The 25,140-nt window shown below is 37.1% G+C and overlaps 3 protein-coding genes across 4 annotated transcripts in view; 2 read left to right on the forward strand and 1 right to left on the reverse strand.

Annotated features, from left to right (window-relative positions):
* The window catches only part of LOC120475640 (uncharacterized), a 121,897-nt gene that overhangs the window by 38,545 nt on the left and 58,212 nt on the right, over positions 1-25,140 (reverse strand). The gene's annotated exons all lie outside the window — the stretch shown is intronic.
* Positions 500-6,196, forward strand: LOC120474282 (uncharacterized). 2 transcript variants are annotated; one of them, XM_089121627.1, is made up of 5 exons: positions 500-734; positions 1,062-1,373; positions 2,550-2,819; positions 5,228-5,398; positions 6,064-6,196. In XM_089121627.1, exons 1-4 carry the CDS (start codon positions 674-676, stop codon positions 5,380-5,382), a joined length of 798 nt encoding a protein of 265 aa, XP_088977753.1. In that variant the 5' UTR covers positions 500-673; the 3' UTR covers positions 5,383-5,398; positions 6,064-6,196. The 2 variants fall into 2 exon arrangements, with proteins under 2 accessions (XP_088977753.1, XP_088977752.1); XM_089121626.1 differs by having other exon boundaries at positions 5,228-6,196.
* LOC148995762 (uncharacterized) lies at positions 7,574-20,131 on the forward strand. The gene is made up of 6 exons (XM_089121716.1): positions 7,574-7,770; positions 8,056-8,370; positions 9,577-9,867; positions 9,995-10,102; positions 15,250-15,314; positions 19,114-20,131. The coding sequence occupies exons 1-6, from the start codon at positions 7,719-7,721 to the stop codon at positions 19,165-19,167; spliced, it is 885 nt and encodes a 294-aa protein (XP_088977842.1). The 5' UTR covers positions 7,574-7,718; the 3' UTR covers positions 19,168-20,131.

Genomic DNA, 25,140 nt, shown 5'->3' on the forward strand with positions numbered 1-25,140 from the left:
CAAACAACCCACAATAGCCGGCTTCCTGTTGGGTGGGCACAGAGCGCAAAAGTTGTTCAGCCAGATGAGATCTAGGCCATAAGTGTATGAATTTTGTAGGTGTATGTGTGGGCTACAGAGGCCCACATATACAACCATTTAAAAGGTGTCAATCCATTTTTATTTGATAGATCCTACTGTCAGATTGTTTTGAAATGTGTAGAAATACATTTTGATTTTACACATAAAACACCAGAGTTTTAAAATTTCTGACGTTTCAGAAAATAACAGAATGTTATTGTTTAAAGTAATGAGCATTATGCTGTATCATCAGTAAGTGGTTTCTGGAGCTTTAATGGTGTGGAGGGATAGAGTTGTTGGGAGAGTTAGGGTGTGGTTAAATATTCTAGCTCCACCCATCAGGCCCAAATAACATTCGCTCCTCCCTGGACATAAGCTCCACCCGTTTGCTCTGCAGTGAACAGCACTTGAGCGCTGGTGTTTATTCACACACTGACAGCAGACTTACACACAACAGACCAGCAGCACAGTCCGTTTCAGCTCTTCTGTTGCTGTATTACCAAACGTTCATCATTTATTATGACATTCATGTTGTTGTATTTTTCAATTGTTTGTGTTTAAATGTAGCCTTTACAAAATTAGGAACTATTGTTATTTGAAACCATTCAACGAAATGCCAAAGAAAATATTTGACGGGTTTATATTCTTCTGTTTGTGCTTATGGAGTCTGAGTGGTAAGTATTTTCATGGCTTCGTTAAATGTTTCTATTATCATTTGTCCACATACACATCATTCTGTTGTTTCCATTCATTTTCAAGTTTTGTCTGACAAATATACTCAGATATGTTTGTTCATTATGTTACTTTGTCATTTTTTTTATTCATGACATCAAAGGGTTTGATTGATTGCCATTACTTAAATGTACATTGAAATTAGTGAAGTGAAGAGTTGTTTTGCAATGATACATTTTTAATTGTTTCAAACTGACAAAAATCTGGTAAATCTCCAAATGTAGTAAACCTAAATAAATTGTGAGTGAATATTTCTGTTTGTTGTTCAGGAGTGTTTGGTGTTGATGCAGTGAAGTCAGTGTCAGTGACTGAGGGAGAATCTGTCACTCTAAACACTGATACTGAACTACAGACAGATGAACTGATAATGTGGAGAACTGGACACAACGACAATCTCATAGCTACCAAAGAAAACTCCAAGATAGATTTTCCTGATGAGAGATTCAGAGACAGACTGAAGCTGAATCATCAGACTGGATCTCTGACCATCACACACACCAGAACCACAGACTCTGGACTTTATAGAGTATCCAGCACCAGATCAGAGACACCGCTCAACACATTCAATCTTACCGTCTATGGTGAGTAGAGAATTACTACCATGTTTATATATATATATATATATATATATATACTTTGTATATATATTGCCATTAGATCAGTAGGATTTTTTTAATGTTTTTAAAAGAAGTCTCTTATTAGATCAAAAATAGTAAATATTATGAAAATCTAAAGTAGCTGATTTCCATTAGAATTTTAAATGTAATTTATTCCTGTGATCAACGCTGAATTTTCAGCATCATTACTAGTCTTCAGTGTCACATGATCCCTCAGAATTATACTAATTTGATCCTCAGAAAACATTCATTATTATTATCAATGTTGAAACAGTCTTTAAATACAAAATAAAATAAGAAATCAGGCTTCTTTGATGAATTGAAAGTTCTATTTAATTTATTTGAAATAGAATATTTTGTCTTTTCTGTAACTTTCGATCAATTTAATGCATCCTTGCTGAATAAACTTATTGATTTCTTTTACAGCCCAACTTTTGAACAGTAGTGTATTGTTACAAAAAAAAAGGAAAGAAAACAGTTATTTAAAAATTGTAATAATTTTTTACAATATTACTGTTTTTTGTATTTTTAATCAAATAAAGAAAGCCTTGGTAAGCATAAGAGACATTTAAAAACTTCTTAAAAATTATTTAAAAAAAAAAACAATTAAAAATCTTACCGATCCCAAACTTTTGAACGGCAGTGTAAATGTTTGTGCGTGTGCAGGTTGGTCTTTTAAAAATGTAGAATTGTCATGCAGAATATTAAACAATTGAAGAGTTCAGATGCAAAAGCCTCTAAATGCCATTTGAAATTTTCTTCTTTAATGATGATTTTTATCAAACTTGTATATTTAAGTTCAGTAGGCTAATTTCACTTAAATAACAATTAATAGGTAATTATCATTGCCATTTAAGTGAAATCACTGAACTTAAATATACAAGATTGATAAAAATGATCATTCTAGAAGAAAATTTCAAATGGCACTTAGAGGCTTTTGCATCTGAACTCTTCAATTATATAAAGCCAATTCTGTGTTGATAAAAATTAATTTGTACAATTTATACATTCTTATAATTACATATTTTAATAATAAACATTTTTATAACATTTGTTTTTTGCTACATTCATTAAATTAGAAATATATTGAACTGACAAATAGCACATTCTATACTGAATTATATTTATTCTGTTTTCAAGCTCGTCTGCCTGTTCCTGTCATCAGCCATTCTTCAAAAAAATCCCCATCTTCATCGAATTGTTCAGTGGTGTGTTCATCAGTGTTGAATGTGAGTGATGTGACTCTGTCCTGGTACGCAGGAATGAGTGTATTGTCCAGCATCAGTGTGTCTGATCTCTCTCTACTTCTGGAGATTGAGTGTCTGGATGATGCGTACAGCTGTGTGCTCAACAACACCATCAGCAACCAGACCACACATCTCAACACTGAACTCTGTGGGCCATGTTCAGGTACTGTGCAGGTGCATGGCACTATTTACATAACTGATTTCATTTCCACACGTAATTATTTAAATTTCCTAAAAACACTTTAACAGTAATCAACTTTAGAAAACTCCCTCCTAAGCTGTTGTTGGTTTGATCTTCTCCAAAATAAGCACACAGCAGCCAGGGATTGGTCAGGCAACATTCAGATTATTTTTTTTTACGTGAGTTGACCTATAGCTGCTGAGCACAATGTTCAAGCGTAACTAAATTTGACTCACAAAGACAACAGGGCATTCTGTGTTACGGGTGTGTGCAGGCAGGCAGACGAAGACTCAGAAGATTAAGGTTCCAAAACAAAAGTTTACTTATAATCCAAACAGGTAGCAGAAATACACACATAGGAATAAACATGACCGGACACCGAATGACGGTAAAGGAGAAACTTAAGTACTGAAAACAACCATGGTAATTAATGACATATAGCTGATACACATTAACTCATAGTGACCGAAACCATGACGACCAAGGAGTGTAGGGAAAATGAACAAAGGAGACTAAACAAACTATAAATCCATGATAACTAAACAAACTGAACACAATGGTGACATTCTGAGGACACACACCAAATTTCATACAATTTTGAGAAATGGGGGCGCTACAAATAAAAAACATAACTGTTATATTATTTTATATTATATACATTCACAAACTAGCCGCAAGCACTAATCGCCCCTGTCTATAGCTTTCAAACTGAAACGTATCTTATCTTAAGTCCATCTTGAATCTTCAATGATAGTTAAACTGTAAGAATTGAGACATTAGAAAATGCTGGGCAGTCTGGTTGAGGAATGACCACTCCCTAAGACAAAGAACCATTCTTTAAATTAACATTTGACACTCTCTTGAAAAGCTTGCATCCCCGTCAATCACCTCCCCCATGTCGTCTCTCTATCTCACGCTGACATCACCAGATATTCACCCAAACATCTATATGGTTTAATGTGAATAATTATCATACAGTATTATACATGTTTGGTATCATTTGAAATGTCTCAGTGTGACTGGTACAAATGTCTAATTCCCAAAGAGGTACACCAAAAGGTAATAAAGTTTTTAAGAGTTTAGAGAGAACTTGCACACAGAGGATGATGGGTCCTTCAGGCAAATAGTATTCTGCCTCCAAAAGGTGTCTGAAAAGTCTGAATGCAATTTCCCATTGTTAGCAAATGTTTCCAGTACTTAAAGAAACGCAGCGAAAAGCTCAGCGCGATTTGTAATGAGATCGGCCCATTATGCTGAGAGTCTTTCAGACACTCCGCATCATGTATTTCTTGAGTCAGGTACATCTTTTTCTCTTTATGTCTGAGCATTTGATGTTATTGTATTGATTACCTCTGAATTGATTATGAAATGGCCATGATACATTTACCTGATATAAGATTCCTAGATTCCTATAGTGAACGAGTAAAATATAACGTAAAGAGTAAAATATAATAATCAAATGTATTGCTAGACTATTATTATGATTGACCGATAACCAATTGGCAATCTAACCTAAATTCGAGGTCGTGATAAAAGCTTAAATGGAATAAAATTACTTTGCCACGCTGAAAGACAGTAACACGCAGAGACCTTCACCTGCTTATCGGAAACTCTCATTGGACGGATTTAGTCAGGCTTACAATAGTTAGGATTTGATAAAAACAGGTTACCGCAACACACTGCTAGCCTGTCAGAAAAAATGTATATCAAGCATTTATATTGAAGCATTTATATCAAAGCTCTATTCATTTTCATAATGAATTTCTATAATTTCTAACCTTATGCTTGCAGTTTAACACATGAGTGTTAAAAATGTGTATTATTGGGATCTAAAATATGTGAACATTTAAATATCTATTAGCATTTCACAGACTTCTGTATACACAAATTATTAAAAAAAACTATTCTGTCAGTACACCATATACAAATAAACTAGATCAATGTTTCCATTTAATCTAATTGTGATAAATCAACATTTTTTGATAACTTTTTGCCAGCAATGTCCCTAGCTGCTGTGTGCATATTTTGGTGATGATTGGACCAACAGTATAGGAGGAATTTGAAAAAGTCGTAAAAAAAACAACAACAACAACAACAACAAACCCTCCAAGACAGCTGAAACCAATTATTGGCTGAAATGAAATTAGAGATCATTTTACAAGCTTGAAAAAGAGAACCTTAAGGTCTTCTAGCCTTTAAGGTTCTAAAGTTATGGTCCAAAATTAAAACACCACCTAGTGTCAGACAGGTGTGTATCTGTGCATGATTGAGACAATCCTGCTGAGTTTGGGGTCTCTGTGTTTTATGTGCCATACACTTTTACATTTGATGCTAAAACCCCTAAAGAACCATGTTTATATTCTAACATTGCTCATTTCTTCTCTCTCAAGACTTCAGCTGCTGGTGTGGTTTTACTGAAGCTGTGATCCGATTGGCTCTCTCTGCTCTGGTGGGCGTGGCTACTGTTGGTGTTCTGGTTTATGAATTCAGATCCAGAAGTCTTCAACAGAAGAAGAGAGAGCAAACGCCATCAAACTCTGATTAATCAGATACTCAGGAAGGTGGAGATGTTCTTAAAATACTGTAGACATTATATTACAAAAATGTAATTTTCTTCTTTTTCAATCAGATTTTCAACAGCATGCCTTACAATATTGCTAAGATTCCCACACAGTTTCAACATCTGTAGTTATTTGAATAAAAGCTTTAGGAAGATTATTATTTATTGTGCTTGCTGATGTACCGGAGTGTAAAATGTTAAATTACTGCATAAATGGGGACAGCGCCATCTGGCTGATGCATGATGGCATTTAGTGTACGGAATAGGGACCGTCCACAGCAGAGATAATGAGACACGTTGTGGGTAAGTTGCACTTTTCGAGCAGTCGGAGAATTATCAATTGAAAGTGTCCAAAACACATAAAAAACTGCTTTATTTTGGATTGATTTTGCAATGAACTTGTTAGGCAATCATTTCATTGAGTTGATTTGTGATTAATTCACTGAAAATGTCTTATAATTGTCAGTCTGCAAAATTGTACTCACTATACAATCACAACGCAAAGATTAAAAAAAAAGAAAGAGTACTGTTTTAAATTAACAGAGAAGAGATAATGAGACACACTGTGGAACTGATTCATTCTTCCTAACTGATTCATTCTTCCTAACTGATTCATTCTTCCTAAAGTGAAACCCCTATTTCCACGTTTATATCTCCATTATGCAGCTCCACCCAGCAGAAAGACCGCCCAGGCAAGACCGTCACACTGACAGATTGCTGGGGGTTACAAGATGAAGCTGATGGTTTTCAAAGTATTTTGTTTTATTACTATATTACAAAATAAAAGAGTATAATATTATTGTCCCCGTTTCATCACTGTTGTATTAATGATAGCACATAAAATGTGGTGACATCACCATGTATTGATGCTTTTAATGTGAACAGACAGTCTTTAATTAGTGGGAATCATTTCTTTGGACTATAACTACATGTATTACTCATGTTTTTTAGAATATGTTATTTTAAATTAGTTTTTCAGCTCCAGCCCTTGTGATCCACAATGTTTTTGATGTCTCCCTATTCAACACACTTATATGCTGATGAGTTGAAGCAGGTGTTTTAATTAGTGAGACATCAAAAACAGTCTAGAATGTGCAGAGCTGGAGTTCAGAAACAGAATTGGAAGACATGTTTAATTGCTACTCAACTTTTAAAGATGTTTGTGCTTCCTTAATGGTATAAAACAATGAAACCCTCAAAGTTGTTTCAGAAGCTGATGTGTCTCATACAAATTTAGCAATACTTTAGGATGAAGGTACGATGGAGGAATTGATGCCAGCAAAGGGCATCAAACATATAATAGTAGCCTATGCATGATGCCCTCTCCTGGCATAAATTCCTGTGTGACTTTCCCCAAACCAGTTAAGCACAAACCTGGCCCCAAGAGCATTTTTGTTATACATTATGGATTTTTATTATCATAATTCATGTATTAAAACCCACAACAAACTTGCTTTTGAAAAGTTGTGGTTAAAACATGAAAAATTTGTTTTAATTGTTATGCTTCTTTTAATATCAATACATTCAAAGACAAATAGGCTAACTTCAATGATATTCTCAAATCACTTATATAATGACAGTAATTAAACATTTAAATCTTGTATTTTTTAAGTATAGCTACCTACTCATATAATCTTTTGTTGGTAAAACATCCATCTATTTGCTGAATAGTCCTTCTGGGGACCTTCTTGGTGTGAGGCGACAACAACTAGGCCTACTGAAAATAATCAGAACTGGATGTCAGTAATGCAATTTTATAACATGAAATATTCACAAACCTTACACGCAACCTCTTTAAATACTGAATAGAAGGAATGGGGGCATAACTCTTATAAACGTAGAGGCGTGTGTAGCCAACATCGGACGCGAGCGACACATAAATACCTTATAGAATCCGTTGATGATGTCTACACTGCATTGGAAAACGCGACACGACAAATCCCCGACAGAGAACGGATGAACCGTTCTATTTCAACACTTCTGAAACAAAGGAGAATTGCAACGTTCTGTCGCGTGTAGTGTTGACAGCTTCGAGCTTTTGCTGCACTGTACGCGGTGTGCTATACTTGGTAAAAGGTCTTGGCCTAAATTATAGCCTATGTGACAAAAAAAAAAAAAAAAAAAAAAAGTCTGTAAAAGGAGGGAGGAGTTTAATGACACTAACTGTGGCTAGTGGAGTTTCAGTAAACCGCTCCATTACAGACCGGCAGCACTGTTAACTTCAGCTCATCCAACAATTTGAACGTTCACATGTTTAATATTTCTATTGTGTTTAACTTTTCAAAATTAGGAACTGCTTTTATTTAAAACCGTTCAGCGAAATGCCAAAGAAAATATTTGACATGTTCTGTTTGTGCTTGTGGAGTCTGAGTGGTAAGTAGCCTATTTTTTAATGCCTTCGTTTATGTTTATAGGCTATATTATCTTTGTCCAATAGCTTACACATCATTCGGTCATTGTTCCCACCACCCATTTTCATGTTTTATTATTAGACTAATATAGGCTACTCAAATAGCATTGTTCATTATTTAAATTTCTATTTTCCATTTACATTATGGATTGCACACTATTGAATTATACTCTAAAATGGTGAAAAGGCAAACTCTGTTAAATCTCTAAATTCTTAATGAATAATCAATATTTCTGTTTGTTGTTCAGGAGTGTTTGGTGTTGATGCAGTGAAGTCAGTGTCTGTGACTGAGGGAGAATCTGTCACTCTAAACACTGATACTGAAATACAGACAGATGAACTGATAATCTGGAAAACTGGACACAACGACAATCTCATAGCTACAATCAATGGAAAGGACAATAAAACAGATTTTCCTGATGAGAGATTCAGAGACAGACTTAATCTGCATCAAACTGGATCTCTGACCATCACACACACCAGAACCACAGACTCTGGACTTTATAGAGTATCCAGCACCAGATCAGAGAAACCGCTCAACATATTCAATCTTACCGTCTATGGTGAGTAGAGAACTGTAGATTTAAAAAAAATATAAGCATCAATTAAACCTGGAATAGCATATCAGACTCCTTGTCTTGCTAAGGTTAATTACATAGATAGCATTTGTGCATCATATACACACATAAACAGCTGAATACCATTTCCCTCCACATAATAGGCATATGTAATTTAACAATTACAGCTTGATTGGAAATTAAGCTGTAAGGGTGGATTTTCTGCAGGGGTTCAGGCTGCAAGACTGCCGAATGACTAAAGAAACGTTATTAGCAAGATGGTAGAAAAATGCACATTTCTTGTCTATTCCACCCACTGCCACTTATACCAACGACGGAAATAAGCGCAGTTACAATAGCTTAATATGTGGGAGAGCTTTGCTATAGAGAGTGACAGTATTGTATTGCAATAGGTAGCACTTCAAATTCAATACCAAATCAAAACTATTTAGCATCTTAGTTGTAATTGAAAAGGTTTAATGACAAAATATGGTTATGGTTACACTTAAAATAGTTACAAAATAGATGTATTATGAGATGATGATAACTTATACCAATAATCTTACCCAGCATGTAAAATATTACCAGAGAGAGAGAGAGAGAGAGAGAGAGAGAGAGGAAGAAGAGCCAAAGGGAGAGAACCCCAAGAAAGGGAGAGAGAGCCAGAGCATAGAAAGAGCAGAGCATTAAAAGAGACAGAGCAACAGTCTTACAGTCTTCTTTTATCCTTTCCCTGACCATGTGACTAAAACACAAATGTGAGACATTCAAACTGACCAATCAGATAATTACACTTCCCCCAGTGTTCTAAAGGTGTGACAATTCATTGACCCCTAAAGAACACAAATCTTGGCCTACAGGCCTTGATCACTATCAGCTCCTCTGTCTTTGATCCTCCAATGGTCTTTATGGTTAAAAGAAGGGGTGGAACACAGTAAAGATCATTTCAAATGTCTTGGATTCTTTTCAATCCTACAAAGCATAATAAAAAATAGTCTGTGATATTTCCATGATTTATTCCTACATCATGTCTCACAATTCACCTCAAGGTCTTTGGTGACAGTTTCATCTGCTTGACAAACAAGTAACCTTCACTATTTGTTCTCTATCAAATTGTTTTAAAAGGCTATACATTTGGTCTTGGTTCATCTCAATGTTTTTACTCATCTACTTAAATATATACCTCCTCAAATGTTCTCTCATATTTTCCAGCTCATCTGCCTGTTCCTGTCATCAGCAGAGACTGTTCTGCTCTCAGACTGTACCGGAATTGTTCAGTGGTGTGTTCATCAGTGTTGAATGTGAGTGATGCGACTCTGTCCTGGTACGCAGGAATGAGTGTATTGTCCAGCATCAGTGTGTGTGATCTCAGCATCAGTCTCTCTCTACCTCTGGAGGTGGAATATCAGGATAAAAACACCTACAGCTGTGTGCTGAACAATCCCATCAGCAACCAGACCACACATCTGGACATCAACACACTCTGCAGACACACATGTGCAGGTCTGTGGATATATACAGTATATGTACTGAACTGATTTCTCAAGTTATATAGTGTTGATATTTCATATAGTGTTTTTTGTAGAGCATATTTACAGGTTCATTCATTCTTAATTTTTTTTTATTATAGATCAGACCTCATTGTATATAGTGCTCATCTCTGCTGCTGCATCTCTGTTGATTGTAGTTGCTGTCGGATCAGCAATCTTCTGGATCTGCAGGAAAACAGACCATGAGGGCAAGTAGAATTATTTTCTGCTGAAACGTCTGTAAAAATACATCTTTTTAAGTAAGGGATTATTGACACTGAATGAGTAGAATATTGATATTTTCAATTCTGTGAGCAAGGCAAGGAAAATGTATTTATATAACACTTCATACACTATGGTAATTTCAAAGGGCTTTACACAGAAAGGAATTCAAATAATTACAAAATAAAAGCAAGGAAAACTAAAAAAAGTTATAAAAGGAAATAAAAGGGTAAAAAGATGATACATAGATAAACTTCTCAAAACACCGGTGTATCATATTTTTCACAGCTGCTTGTTATTGTGAGATTTCCCCATGTTGATTGTACTGTGTCTGTGGTGTTCTTTCGATGCACCTAAAAATATGTTTTTGTCCTTAAAACTCTCGTTTGTGCAGGACAAATGTCTTATGCATTTCATTCCAAGCCTCCATTGGTAATTCCAAAACATAATTTTATAGCTAGTAACAAACTCATTAATATTGAGTTACTATAGAGTGAGGGAGACTGATTAAGTGTGTGTGAATGATAAGTGACTGAGTTTGCCTGGCTCGCAACAGGCTCTCTAGTGCTGAAAGTTTAAAGGCACTATATATAAGATTCTTAGATTAAAATATCCAAAAGCCACTAGGGTCATGTCCTATACTTTGTTGACTTATATACTTACATTATTCAAATGTTTCCAACAATATTTAAATCAGGGAAGTCCACAATCATAACCAGTGCAATGGCCCATGTCATTGAGTTGTCGGTCAATGACGTCATACCCATAGTACCCTCGATTTCCGTTTGTCCTTCTGTAGAATCCATGGAAACACCATAGACTAGGATGCTGTCCTTTTCCAGTCTCCATAGGAACCCATTGTTAAAAAAGGGTAAAGAGAGTGACTAAATTAATTAAACAGAAACTTTTTGAACATTGTAAAAAAATAAAAATGAGCGCATGGGTTAGGCTGTGCTGTTCTTGGCTGCCACAACAACAGCAATAAACTGAAAAAATACCTGGAGAGATATGTATAAACCCGCTCAGGGTAAAAGTTTTGTCTTAAGTATGTCAAAATTCTAAGAATGACGTAACTTTACTCTTATTCCCAAACTTAAGAATAAGTGGGATTCATAAAGATTCTTAAGTGTTAAGACTAGGTCCCAGCTCCTAAATAATTTAAGAGTGCTGTAGAGGTATCCTAGTCTCGCGTAGCCAGACCTTCAGACTGACGGCAGAATGTCTGGCCTGCGTTTCCCGATAACGTTTTCTCAGTGAGCTACGAAGACTCTAAAGGTATAACTTAACTAAAGGTATACCATTTATATGCATTTTCCCCGAACCATACCTTAAGAAGTTGCTTAAGATATACCTTCTTACGTGTGACGTTACCAGGTGCTGTCTAACTTTTTCAGTCCACAGTTAGCAGGCTCTTGAATAGCACTATGATGGCACTGACCACACCAAATTTACAGTGGTGGCCAAAAGTGATGTACAAAGTTTTTTTTTTTTCCTTTAATAACCTACAAGTTTGCTTAAACCATAAAATTATTAGGAAAATATTTTTATATTTATATTTTTTAAGTATTTTAAATTAGGGAAGAACAAAACACTAAACTTAGTGGAATTATTATTTATCTGACAAAATTATTTCAAGTCACCTTGATTTCTACAGCTCTCTACAGATTGATTTCTACAGATTACAGGAAAATAATGCAACAAAGTAGTCTTGGCTGTATAGCAGCTCTAGAAAAAAATAGTGTCATTGTCCAGCTTAAATGTGCCTTGTGTAATGTCCGCCAAAAATCAATTCTTACTCCACACCCCATACCAGATGGTGGCAGTATACCTCCAGAAAGTGAGTTTGTGTACTCTAGAGTAACAAACGAGAAACGGCATAGTCTCTATGCTCCGCCCCATAGACATATACACTAGACCTCACCTGGGGGTTCTAAGCATGCGTCAAAACCGCCGCCATCTTGGAACAGGGGTCCTGTCATAGGAAGTAGCTAGGTAACGCTGCTATCTCTGCCTTTACTTCGAATTAATTGATGGTGGCAGACTTTTGTGCAGTGTATGATGTTCACGGATGAAATCTGAACTAGGAAGAATGTTTTAAAAAAAAAAATTAAAAAAAATTTCTTTCTGGAATCAATGATAAATACATGTCTGACCGTTGGAACAAACAAAAAAACAAGAAAAATCACATTCATGATGATTTATGGTGATTTTATTTGCGTTAGACCTGTCTACTACATTGACGCTGATGCATTAAAGTGGAGGGGCTCCCCTGTTTCAAGATGGCGGCTCTATTGACGCATTCGTTCCAATGAACTGCCGTATCCAAGGTGAGGTCTAGTGTATATGTCTATGGCTCCGCCCATACCTTCACAACGACCCTAGAGCCATAGCCGAAGCAGAGCCAACTTCTAATACAGGACGTTTTGACTCCAGAGGAACGTTGGTTGATGTCAAGTGATTTTTAAATATGACATCTTCAAGCTACTCCCCTTCACCTTTACCAGTGAATATGTTTATATTCGTTTTGTTCATATTACATTTTTATTGTTAGTTTGAATTACATAAATTTGACCAAGCTAGCGCCATTCAGAGCTGCCAACTCTCACGAATTGACTGTGAGACACACCCAATTGACACTTTTCACACGCTCTCACGCCACACATCAATTTTGTCACGCACAGAAAAATCACAAAGCAAAGAGGACACGGAGACCGACAGACTAGACAGAGCAGGTTAGTTATGATATAAAAAAATCTCTCTCAGCTCTCAGATTCCATCAATTTTATTACGCAATTCAAACAATAAATACTGTTTTGGCAATTGTAAATGTTACACGACAGATCCCTAGCGCACGTAAACCAATCATCTCTACTAGCTAAACACTGTTGAAAGATACAGTAGGCTACAACTTACCAAAATGTATTCCTCATGCATAATATCGACCAATCATTTTTTTCTTAATCAGCGTGCAGAGGTCAATAACATAGCTGGAGAACAAATATGTCAGATTTACCTCAAGAAAGCAATTATGTTATAACTTCCTGAAAAAACTAAACAAACATAGCTATTAAAACAAACTTCTAGCAAAATACTAACAGCATCTTACTTACCAATCCAAAAGAAATGTTGCAAGTTCGGAGTCGAACCTCATTTCTTTCATGTCCATTAGTTGTCTCCAGCGATGGAAAGCAGTGCCAGTGTTTATTCTGGTTCTGCTCCTTTTTTTATCTGATTTTATTTGTGATTCTGAGCATGTTTTCTTCCCTGCAGCGGGTGGTATGGTGGTGGTGGTAAGGGTCTTTTGCCAAGGGCTTCAGCCATTCTCTTCCCTGAACTGAAATGTAGTAGTGGGCTGTACTTTTCACACGTCTGACATCAGGTTCAAGTACACCCACAAGCCGTGCGAGGTCTTCGTGTATTGCAGTTTGGCTGGTGGTTATGTTGCCTGCATACCGCCTCCCATGGCCGAAACTGGTATTATGACACCTGTCAGGCCGTGGCTAGTAATTTAGCATGCTAATTCAGGTTGATATCTCTGCAGCACTATAACTTGTCATTTTTTTAATGACATCATCGCCCCTATTTCTTCTCATTCTTTTGATGCGTGTAGCTCATTTTTTGGATATTTTTACCTCAATTCTTACACATGAAAAAATCATTAGTTATCTATTTAGTTAATTTATCTACACAGCCAAAAAAAATGGGACGGCCACTTATTTAAAATAGGAATTTCTCTGAAATAAGAAAATCTTTGAACAATTTTGGGATATTGTAAGTACACAACTGCAGAAAATATATCAAACTGTGCAAATGATTTTTGGATATTGTATTACAAAATTGTTACATATTGTACCTTCAAGCTGGACAATGACACTGTTTTCCTTCTAGAGCTGATGTACAGCCAAGACTAACTTTGTTGCTCTTATTTTCCTGTAATCAATGTAAATCTGCTGTGAAACAATCTGTAGGCCTATTGTAAAAAGAGCTGTAGAAACATAAGTGACTTGACTTGAAATAATTTTGTCAGATAAATACCTTCACTAGTTTAGTTTTTTGTTCTTCCCTCATATTTTAAAATATATCATGTAAAAATATTTTCCTCATAATTTGATGGTTCAAGCAAACTTGTAGGGTCATTTAAAAAAGAAAAAAAAACTCTTCACATCACTTTTGGGTTTTGGCCACTACTGTTGTCATGAGCTGGGTTTGTTCTCTCTGTCTCTCTCTCTATTTCTCTCTCACTTCCCTGTCTATTTTCCCACCTGTTCATCGTTGCAATTAGAGTTTGCGCTGCTTCTCTGTTACACCTGTTCCTCTACTTCTAGCGTTTGTTCCCCTTGTTCTTTGTCGGATTATTTCGTGTGTAGTACACTCTAAAAAGTTTAACCATGATTTACTCCATTTTTTTTTTGGGTGAAACATTTACACTAAAATAAATAAAGTAAATTCTAAAGCTGTGAAATCAATGAAATATCCTGTATAGAGTAAATGCAAGTAAAAAAAAAAAGTAAATCTGAGTAACTGCATCTGGTACATTAACAAATAAAATTGAGTAGAAATGCTTCTTAAAAACATTTTCATAGGTTTAAAGTTACATTATCAGCTTCAAAATACGCTAATTTGACTAGAAACACCAGATACCTAACAAACTGTGACTGGTTGCTTTTACTTGTCAGTCAGACAGCTGTTGGGTAGTCCTTGGCCTATGAAAGCTGCTATGGAGCCCAGACCTTCAATCGAGAACTATAGTTCTAGAGATGTATTTAAAGACTTTGTCGTGTACTTTACATTCTTCTAGTTTATGCGGATACGTACTCATTAACACAAGGAAAAAAAAAATCATGTTTTCACGACTTTCCAAAAGTGGGTTAAATATTGGGAGAATGATTGTAGATTGATTATAAGTATAGCACCATAATTGTGAATTTAAAGTTTTTAAAAATTTTAACTACTGTGCAAACGCATCACAGTTCGTGAAAAAGGTCCATCAGAATCGAGCATTCATCAGCCCCACGGTATAATATTAAAACAATGTGTTGCAGAGAAAACACAACAATAATTCTCAAACATCTTTTATTCAGTTTTTTTACCAGTCTGTCATTACATTATGTATATGTTATATATGTTCAAACAGTTCAGAGTGGTGAAGAAATAACATATGCTGATCCGACATTCTACAAAAGAAAAGCTCAGAAATCGGTAAGATAAATTATTTTTTATTTGTTGTGTGTGTGTGTGTGTGTGTTATTTCAGCAGTGACCCAGATAGCAAACTGACATTGAATCAACGTGGAAACATGACATCGAAACAACGTTGATCTGGCATTGTTTTGCTCATCGAATTAACGTTGAACCAACGTCAGACGCGTCATTCTTTCAAAACTAACGGAAAATCAACTTGAAATCAACGCGTTGTTTCAACGTTATGAAAGCAAACCAATTTTCGATTTTCATTTAGCTTTGAAGAATGCCGCGTCTGACGTTGGTTCAACGTTAATTCGATGAGCAAAATCAACGTTGTTTCGATGTCATGAGAGATGTCGTTTCCAAGTTGATTCAATGTCAGTTTGCTGTCTGGGGAGTCAGATTAAAGGAACACTCATTTTTTGGGGGGAAATAGGCTCATTTTCCAACACCCCCAGAGTTAAACAGTTGAGTTTTACCATTTTCTAATCCATTCAGCCGATCTCCGGGTCTGGCGGTAGCACTTTTAGCATAGCTTAGCATACATCATTGAATCTGATTAGACTGTTAGCATTACTCTCAAAGAAATTACCAAAGAGTTTCAAAATTGTTCCTATTTAAAACTTGCCTCTTCTGTAGTTACATCATGAACTAAGACCGATGGAAAATGAAAAGTTGTGATTTTCTAGGACAATATGATTAGGAACTATACTCTCATTCCTGCATAATAATCAACTGTGATGCCGTACCAACAGGCGCAATGATATGCACCCATTGAGGGAACCTTGTGTTTTGAAAATGTAATCCTATGACAACAAACAAGGGAGAAACACAGAAGAACATTTAAAAGATTTATTAATATTTTCACTACATTTATGAGCACTACATACTGTTTCTGTTAAACACGTCAGTTTAAGAGAAAGAATAAAGACATATTTTTTTACATTAGTGTTTTCTGTCTATTAGAATAATTTGTTATGTAGTTGCGTTTATGATAAGACGTAGAGCAAATAACGTCCTTATTTGCACATATATATTTCATTTGAACAAGACATGATGAAATATGCGCACATACACGGTTCTGGTTAATGTTTTTAGAGCACTGGAAATATGTCCTTAAAAGTGCCCCATTATGTTTTTTTAAATTATTTGTTTATATTCCTTCGCATGCAATGTGTAATATCTCTGTTTTTGAATGTTAATGTTCTGCAAAGTTGTAAAGTCAAAAGTGCACCATATAAAAAGTTATTGTCTTCCAAAAAAAAAATAATCGACTCTGAACCGCCTATACGAATCGTTTTGTTTTGAATCCTACTGATTTGCGGTTCAACGTCACTAGAAGATACATTTGCATAACGCCCGCACGTTGTCTACCCGCAAACAACTTGACATCATTTACCGAAGTCTGATTCTCAAATCTCGAAAGTTCACTGTGGGATTCGCAAATGCTTGCTCTTGAAAGACGAGTCATGTGGACGAGCTTGCTCCTCGCAGTGTAGATAGTGGGAGGAGTGGGAGGTCCTAACAGTTTTCGATTGTGTGTAGCCCTTTTGTCTTCGTGTATAAAGTTCTGTCACACAAATATAACTTTGGGTCAAGATTCTTTGAAGGCCAAAATCGCTGCTGAAGAACTGCTTATTATTTTATGTATTAAATAACTAAATCTAATACATCGACAAGCCACCCAAACAATCGCTCGGCCAAATACAGCAAAATCTAACAACGTGATACAAATGATACTGTCTATTGAAAAATGCCTCAATTATATTTTATTCATACTACAGCACTACAGCATTTATTGGATTGAATGAGCTCTTTGTCATGAATAAATGCAGAAACTGTTGACGTCAGCTCGTTCATCTTGCCAGCATTGACGTCAGAATCTGTGATGTTGCTTCGACTTTGCTTTTTAAACTGGAAGTATATGATTGCTCTAAAAAAGGCATTTCCATTTATGGATTAATTTCTGGAGTTTGTTTAGTGTTTTCAATTATGTGCAGCCTGTACATATCTGTTCACATCTCAAAAAATGTGTTTTTGGGTTTCATGGCCCTGTGTGAAAAGCACTAAAATGTTTTTAGTAGTGGTGGGCCGTTATTGGCGTTAACGTGCTGCTTTAATGTGAGCCTCATATCGGGCGATTAAAAAAAATATCACAGTTAATCTATTCTCAAAGTTTGAATTGGGAGCTGGGTCTATATGATGACGTTCACCTTGATATTTTAGCGTAGATGTATACCTAGCCAAATTGCACTGAAGGGGGCATTTAATACCAATATATTGAAACGTCTGTTTATCCATACTCCCTTAATAAAAGAGTCCAGACATTAGAAAAATATCAGTCTATGCGTTTTATATTTAATATGAGGGAAATAGGCCTACACATCCGTAACGGACGTGACACAAAAAACTTTAACTTTTTGGTGGCTAAAGTACAAAAAGTAATACTACCCACCAGATGAAGAAGGGTTTGCTCTTCACAGAACATACATTATTTATTTTGTCTTATTTTTCGTGACGCATTTCTGAGGGAAAAACAATGTTACGTGACAGTTCCCCGTTATGGACGTGAGCGCTCTGAAAGCGGCACTGAAAGACTGCTTTAAAGGGGTGATGAACTGAGAAATCAAATTTTCCTTGAGCTTTTGTCATCTAAGAGGTCATCTTATTATAAGAATATCCTGTAAGTTTCAAAACGTCCTTGTTAGTCCAATAAAAGCTTTTGACACCAGGCTCAGCAAACGACTCGTTTTTCAAAGTGGGGAACTATGACGTCAAAGAGGATAAAACACCACCCCTGCAGAAGAAGATGAACGCCTACTTCAACATGGCCGGTTTAGCCCCGCCCACAGATTCGCGCATTACATGCATAGCTAAATAACATAGATGCCTACCTCGTGATGACAAACCGGATCGAGGTACCCACTCACAGCAGTGGGTGTTTACTTCCAAGTTTTCAATGCGATACGCCCATAAAACCGAGCGTTTTTGAGCTAGGCTCAAAACTGTATAAAATAGCCTATTACTTATCCATTTTGAAGTTTTTGAATGTAAAAACCAAGCGAACGTCATAAGCTGACCTCAAACAACCAAAGCCAGTTCATGACCCCTTTAAAACTTTCACAGAGACATCAAACATAAAGCCTTTCATTAAGGTGAATTTCGTTTTGTATTAACTGTATCTTAATTTTAATCAATGTTTCAACAACCAATTGCCTGCATTTAATAAATAAGAAGTAAATATAGCAGACAATAGATAATCACGACACGGAGGCACCGGCGCGTGAACTGGAGCTTGTCTTGTGAGTCATAAATGAACCGAAACACAGCGTATAAGGCCTAGTTGCCTCAGGAGTACAGTGGGTGGCGTGCGGTGCGAATGCATGATGTAGAGAATAATTACAAAAATGGAGAGAAAAATTCAACAGGGCTCAACAAGTGAGTGACACATTATTACATAGCCTCTGCATTCATCAGATATTTTACCTTTTTTTTACGGTTTTAATTGTAAAATGACTTGGTAGCGGAGGGCCGTACTGTACTGAGAGTCTAGCTCCACCCCTGCCCATCTTACAAACTACCTGCAAGGTTATTTATTTGGGTAGCACAAATATTCTGAATGCTTTCGGCAGAATTCAAATGAGCCATTTTAATCTAGATTATTCTCGATTAATTCCAAAATTACAGTGAGATTAATCTAGATTAAAACAATTAATCTATGCCCACCACTAGTTTTTAGTCGGTCTAAAAATTGGTCAGTAATGTTCTGGATAACCACATCTGTGATGTGAATAAGTGTTTGTGTTTTCTTTCAGAGAGTTCAAGAGGAGGAAGATGTGGTGTATGCAGGAGTCGCCATGAGACACTGATCAAACTCTTGATCAAACTGTGATTCTGTTGAGAGGCTGCCAACTTTCTAGAACCCAAATGGTAGATGGTCTGCTTAAACCTCGCACACAAGCAGATCTGTTTCCTCGCTAGAGAAGCATATTTTCCGCTTGCATATTACGTCATGTAAATAGAAAATCCGCCATGGCACGAGCGCAACTGCATGTCTTTTAAAGGGAATGGGAGATGAGACTCTGATTGGTTTATTGCACGTTATGCCCAAAACACACCCATTACTCAAACTGGTACCGCTCATCAACGCTCCTCTCCAATCACCACTGTTTCATTTTTTGGACACACCACTCCCCTCTCTTCCTCTGTTATTAACCTAGGGGTAAAATTTGACCCCCACCTTTCATTTGACAGTCATGTTACCACCATCTGCAAAACCCTCCCTTTCTGCTGCAGAGAAGCTCGTCCATGCTTTTGTGTCCTCCAGGTTGGACTACTGTAATGCAGTCCTCATTGGGATTCCTGGCAGGAGCCTTCAAAAGCTCCAGTATGTTCAGAACAGCGCTGCCAGGGTCCTGATGGGGGTGCGTAAACATGAGCACATCACCCCCATTCTTCGTTCACTGCACAGGTTACCCATTCAGTCACGCATAGAATATAAGGTTCTCCTTCAGACCCATCACTGTCTGCACGGTGTGGCCCCCACTTATCTCTGAGTCTGAGTTGCTCACACCTATTTCATCAACCAGAACCCGGTCAGGCCAACAGCACTGTTTGGTTATGCCCAGGACACGGCTCAAAACAATGGGCGACAGGGCTTTTCAAGTCGCTGCTCCCTGCCTGTGGAATGCTCTCCCAGACCACCTCAGAGCCCCGCAAACAGTAGAAACATTCAAAAAGGACTAAAAACTCATCTTTTTACACAGGCTTATTTTAATAGTTAATGCTTGTTTTTAGTCCCACCTTCTAACATGTTGTGTTTTTATTGTATACTGTATTTCTGTTTTACTGTAGCATTTTGAGATTTGGTGTCAAATGTAAAGTGCAGTACAAATAAAATGTATTATTATTATTATTCCAGAGCATTATTATTATTAAGGGAATTATTATTATTACTCATTAAGAGAACATAGACAACCCATTTAGACCATGCACCTGGTGGGGTACGCCAGTCATTTTTTTGTCGTTAAACTAGCAAAAGTGGTTTGGTCATGACCTAAGTGCACTTGCACCCTGGACTTTAGACCATGCGCTTAGATCCTTAAAACAGGGCCCAAGATCTTTATTCTGGTCACATATATATTTGGATTGTACCTTTACATAATTTTTTTTTTAACAGACTTTTATCTAGAAAATATCAGACTTTACTATGCCATTCATTGTAATATATATATATATGAAGAGTTCAGATGCAAAAGCCTCTAAATGCCATTTGAAATTTTCTTCTTTAATGATGATTTTTATCAAACTTGTATATTTAAGTTCAGTAATTTCACTTAAATAACAATTAATAGGTAATTAGCATTGCCATTTAAGTGAAATCACTGAACTTAAATATACAAGATTGATAAAAATGATCATTCTAGACGAAAATTTCAAATGGCACTTAGAGGCTTTTGCATCTGAACTCTTCATATATATATATATATATATATATATATATATATATATATAAATGAAGAAAAGCATGAAAAAAGTCAAAGTTGAAAACACACTTTTAAACAGTTCTTAGCAGATGTTGACCACTACAGTGGAAAATGAAAAACTAAGAAAACAATTAACTTAACTTAGTCACTCTCACAGTTGCAAAAATAAATGTTAACTTTAGTCAGTTTATTATCAGATTATTTTACAATAATCGGAGCATCCTTAAGATTATCGGAAGGGGTGAATTGGGGCTAAAATCGGCCTAATTATCCTGCTGTGTGAACCAGGCTTTAGTTTGATCTTTATCTCACACCACGTCTATTTTTGCACATTTTGTTGCATACATTTCTGTTTAACCCCATGATCCATGGATGATTGGCATTATCAAGTCTCTCATTTCTGTTAAAATCATTGTTTCATTTAGATCGATTTTGTTCCAGTGTTTCCTCTACTCTTCACAAACCATAATGAAACTCCACAGAGCAACTAAACCATCAACATCAGCTGCATCAGTCACTGAATCACTGCATCAAATCCTTTTCAGCAAGAGATGAGTTTAATATGACTATCTGAATACTTTACATCAACAGTTTTGTGTAAGTGATCAAATGAGAGCAAATGAGAGAAGCGCTGTTATTGCAGAGACACTTTAACCTCTAAACGCACTGCTGTTTAATGCGCTTCAGCTAAAATAAATGCTGATAAGCAGTTCTTCATGAAAATGAAGCTGTCAGGAGCTAAAAGTGTCAGGAGCAGCCAGAGCCAGCATTTTTTATGATTTTTCTGAAAACTTTCATGACCCCCAGAATATTTTGGTGTATCTGAACATACAATATACAAAAATAAAGATAGAGGCTCTGCCTTCAATTTTTATTGTTATTATTCTACCTAATGCATCTTTGCACCAATAAAATGTGCAACACTTTGTGTTTTTACACAATTATAAGTTTTTAATTATTAAATTAAATTATAGTGGAATGTTTTCCTTGACAGCTCGCGATTACGTGGCACATGAGTTCCGGAACATAATGCATGATGGGATACGCTTATCCTCGAATACTGCTCCGAAGCGGTATTCAGGATAATGTGGGTTTAGTGTGCATTGCACTTTGGCATTTTAAGACATGGGACAATCTTGTGCTAGTCAGTCTTTCTGCCACGTGCATGTGTAACCCCTACACCCGGGTCCCACTCGACCCGCTCCGAGCGGGCCTCGAACCCGGGTCTCCGGCGTGAGAGTCAGGCGCTCTAACAAGGAGGCTAAAGACTGCAGCCTCTAGCATCTGTCGCTAGAGCGCCTATTGAGATCAGAGGAGTGAGGTTTACCTGCACAGCAACTACTAGCTGGCCTCCATTACACTAACCCCCTAAACCTCACTCTCATCCGGGTCACGGCACCAATGTAACCCCTCCACCCGGGTCCTACTCGACCCGCTTTACCCGGTTTACCTGCACAGCAGCTACTAGCTGGCCTCCGTTACACACGCGCTCTCAAGTTACCAAGACCGCAAGTGTAAGTGGCCTATTTGGACAAGGCATTAGAGATACAAGGGCCGTTTCTCAATACCAACACAAACTTCGGACTTGGGTCCTTGATAGTTTGGACTTGCCAAGTTCAACTCAGGACGAACTCCCGAGGACGAGAGGATGAACTGTTAAGCTTGTTTGAGATGCGCCTCGCCTGCAATGTAGTCGAGAGTAGGCGGCTGCAGTAAGAGGAGGAGTGAAAAAAGCGCATTCAAGCCGGACAAATCTCGGTTCTCGCAGTGAATCAGACACCTGTGAGATCAAAGTCTGATATCGTGGGATTCACGCTCGTGCACGTGTTGCTAGTAAACTGGATGTGATTTAAGTTCTGTTGCTTTTATATGAAAATAAATATGATGAACAAGACACCCTACTTGTTATTTAATTAGGCTACATTCCAAATATGTGTTTATCATTTTTCATTTAATACAGACGTTTTTTTTATATTTTTTAATAAAAATGACATCACATAATAACCCATATGGCACTGTCAGAGAGTGTATTCATCCATATGTATACACATAAAACATGATATCAGTTTTAAAATCAAACATTTTAAAAGAGAACAATTCATCACTGTTGTTTTTTTTATTATTTATTTTATTTTTTATTAGAATGCAAGTTGCAAACAAGCACCACAATTCGTAAAACAAATATTATACAGTGACAAATAAACATCAGAATAAACTTAATAATAAAAAAAATTAAAATGAAACAAAATAAGCTTAATTTAAATAGACAGACTTACAAACTTCATCATCTATAAAATGAGAGATATTTTCCTAATTTTCACTTGAACATTTTAGAGTAGGCCTATATTTGAGTTACTGACATAGCTTTCTTATTTTTAACCCGACTCACAATATATATCAGTTTCAATTTGAAAAAAATTAACACATGGCCTTGATTTGGAGAATTTAGCTTTATGAATATGGAATTTACCTACATCACTGTTGTTTAAACCAATGAGCATTAAGCTGTCGTCAGCAAGTCGTTTCCCATCATGCTTTTGATCAGCGCAGTCGGTGGAGAGCAACTGCGCGCGACTGCAGAATCCGACCCTTCCGCCTTGCGCTCGCGAGAGTTTTTTGACATACGTCGGCATGACATCAGAGCCAGGCGGACCATTCTCGGACACATTTCTAACCGGCATGCATCTCGCGCTGATCACCGGTGATCGATTCTGCGCAGATTTTGCTCATCTCAAACAAGCCTATTCTGCAAATGGATGAAATTCTTGATCGCGTCACTCACCACGGCAACAATATAAAGTAAAACGAAATATGGGTTAACATACAATTCTGCATCTTTTCGTCAACAATAAAACAAAATATGTTACAAAAGACCACTCTTCCTTTTTTTCCATTTAAAAAAATCTTAAACATATTGGCGACACAATTTGTGCTTCAGTCAACGAGTATACATTGATTATCTTCACTGCATATATTTATAACAACATGAAATATAAAACTGTAGGCCTATTTTATACAGTTCTTCCTGATAAAGTTAAATAGCCTAAATAGCCTTTATAAAGTTAAGAAACTTCACTTTACCCTCAGCCAAAACGATTTACCATGGAACAAACTATAGATTAATGAGACCAACGATTGACCGTTAGATATACACAAGAGACAAGACGAATTATATCTTATGTTTAAGACAAGAGATATCAGAGCCAGCGGCAAACGTCAGAAGCACTAGCTGAGGAAAAGCTGTTCCAGTCGGGGTTAATGATCGTTGAACGCCCACTGATCGCCTGGATACATTTTTCAAATAGCCGCTATCTTTAGAAATAAATCCGAGATTTGAGTTTTAAACAACTACATTCTCGACTGAAACACTCTTAGAACTACATTTTGTGGCACAATAACAGTAATATTTTGATATTATGAGGATTCCCTTTCGAGGGAACTCGCACTGCATCGTTGAAAACGACTCTTTTGGGACGCTCCCTTAGCGTGCGCCTCTGAAGTATGAATGAAACTATTCCAATCCTGATTGGTGTTGCGTCATGACGAAACATGTGACGGCATAACCGGATGCATAAAAGTGACGCCGGCACACACACACACATTAGCTTTCGCTCTTCAGCAAGCGCTCTCTGTTGTTGTACTTTCTATTTGCGGCCTATTTTTCTAGGGGCGGCAGTGGCTCAGTGGTTCATGTGGGTTGTCTACGAACCGAAAGGTTGGTGGTTCAATCCTCGGTTCCACCTGCCCAAGTGTCCAGGTGTCCATGAGCAAGACACCTAACCCCAGCTGCTCCCGACGAGCTGGATGGCGCCTTGCATAGCTGACACCGCCGTCAGTGTGTGAATGAGTGTATGAATGGGTGAATGTGAGGCAAATGTAAAGCGCTTTGGTGGCCATTAGGTCTACGAAGGCGTTATATAAATGCAGTCCATTTACCATTTATTTGGTGTCGTTTGTCTGTGAAAGAGTATTTTATTATGGCGAGTGAACAGTTCAAGCAATGTGTGCACCCCTGCCCTAGATACATCACGGGTGGGGAGACACATCAGTTATGTGTGAACTGTTTGGGAGAGCTGCACGCCCGGGCAGCTCTCGAGGGAGCTGCTTGCGGTGACTATGAAGCACTATCAATGAGAGTGCTGCGCTCCCGTCTGGCTTGTTTTGATGAGCACGGCCAGGCTCGCGCTCCCCGCGGTTCTGGTCCCACGTGCGTTGAGGCGGCACGATTGAGATCATGGGGATTGCAAAAGGATCTTGCAGATGAGAATGAGACTGCTGCGGCACTTTCTCATTCTTCATCTGAAGATCCTGAGGCTCCTGTTTGTGGTGCAGAAGCCTGCGCTGCGGCTTCTTCTG

This window comes from Pimephales promelas, chromosome 2, assembly GCF_988280905.1.
Source record: "Pimephales promelas chromosome 2, fPimPro1.hap1.1, whole genome shotgun sequence".
Classification (NCBI taxonomy): Eukaryota; Metazoa; Chordata; class Actinopteri; order Cypriniformes; family Leuciscidae; genus Pimephales; species Pimephales promelas.

Excerpts from the sequence above, each read along its gene's own strand:
- LOC148995762 (XM_089121716.1), top strand. The coding sequence starts at position 7,719 with ATGCCAAAGAAAATATTTGACATGTTCTGTTTGTGCTTGTGGAGTCTG. Across the intron at positions 7,771-8,055 it reads GTGCTTGTGGAGTCTGAGTG|GAGTGTTTGGTGTTGATGCA; the intron begins GTAAGTAGCCTA and ends TTTGTTGTTCAG. Across the intron at positions 15,315-19,113 it reads AAAGAAAAGCTCAGAAATCG|AGAGTTCAAGAGGAGGAAGA; the intron begins GTAAGATAAATT and ends GTTTTCTTTCAG.
- LOC120474282 (XM_089121626.1), top strand. The coding sequence starts at position 674 with ATGCCAAAGAAAATATTTGACGGGTTTATATTCTTCTGTTTGTGCTTA. Across the intron at positions 735-1,061 it reads GTGCTTATGGAGTCTGAGTG|GAGTGTTTGGTGTTGATGCA; the intron begins GTAAGTATTTTC and ends TTTGTTGTTCAG. Across the intron at positions 2,820-5,227 it reads ACTCTGTGGGCCATGTTCAG|ACTTCAGCTGCTGGTGTGGT; the intron begins GTACTGTGCAGG and ends TTCTCTCTCAAG.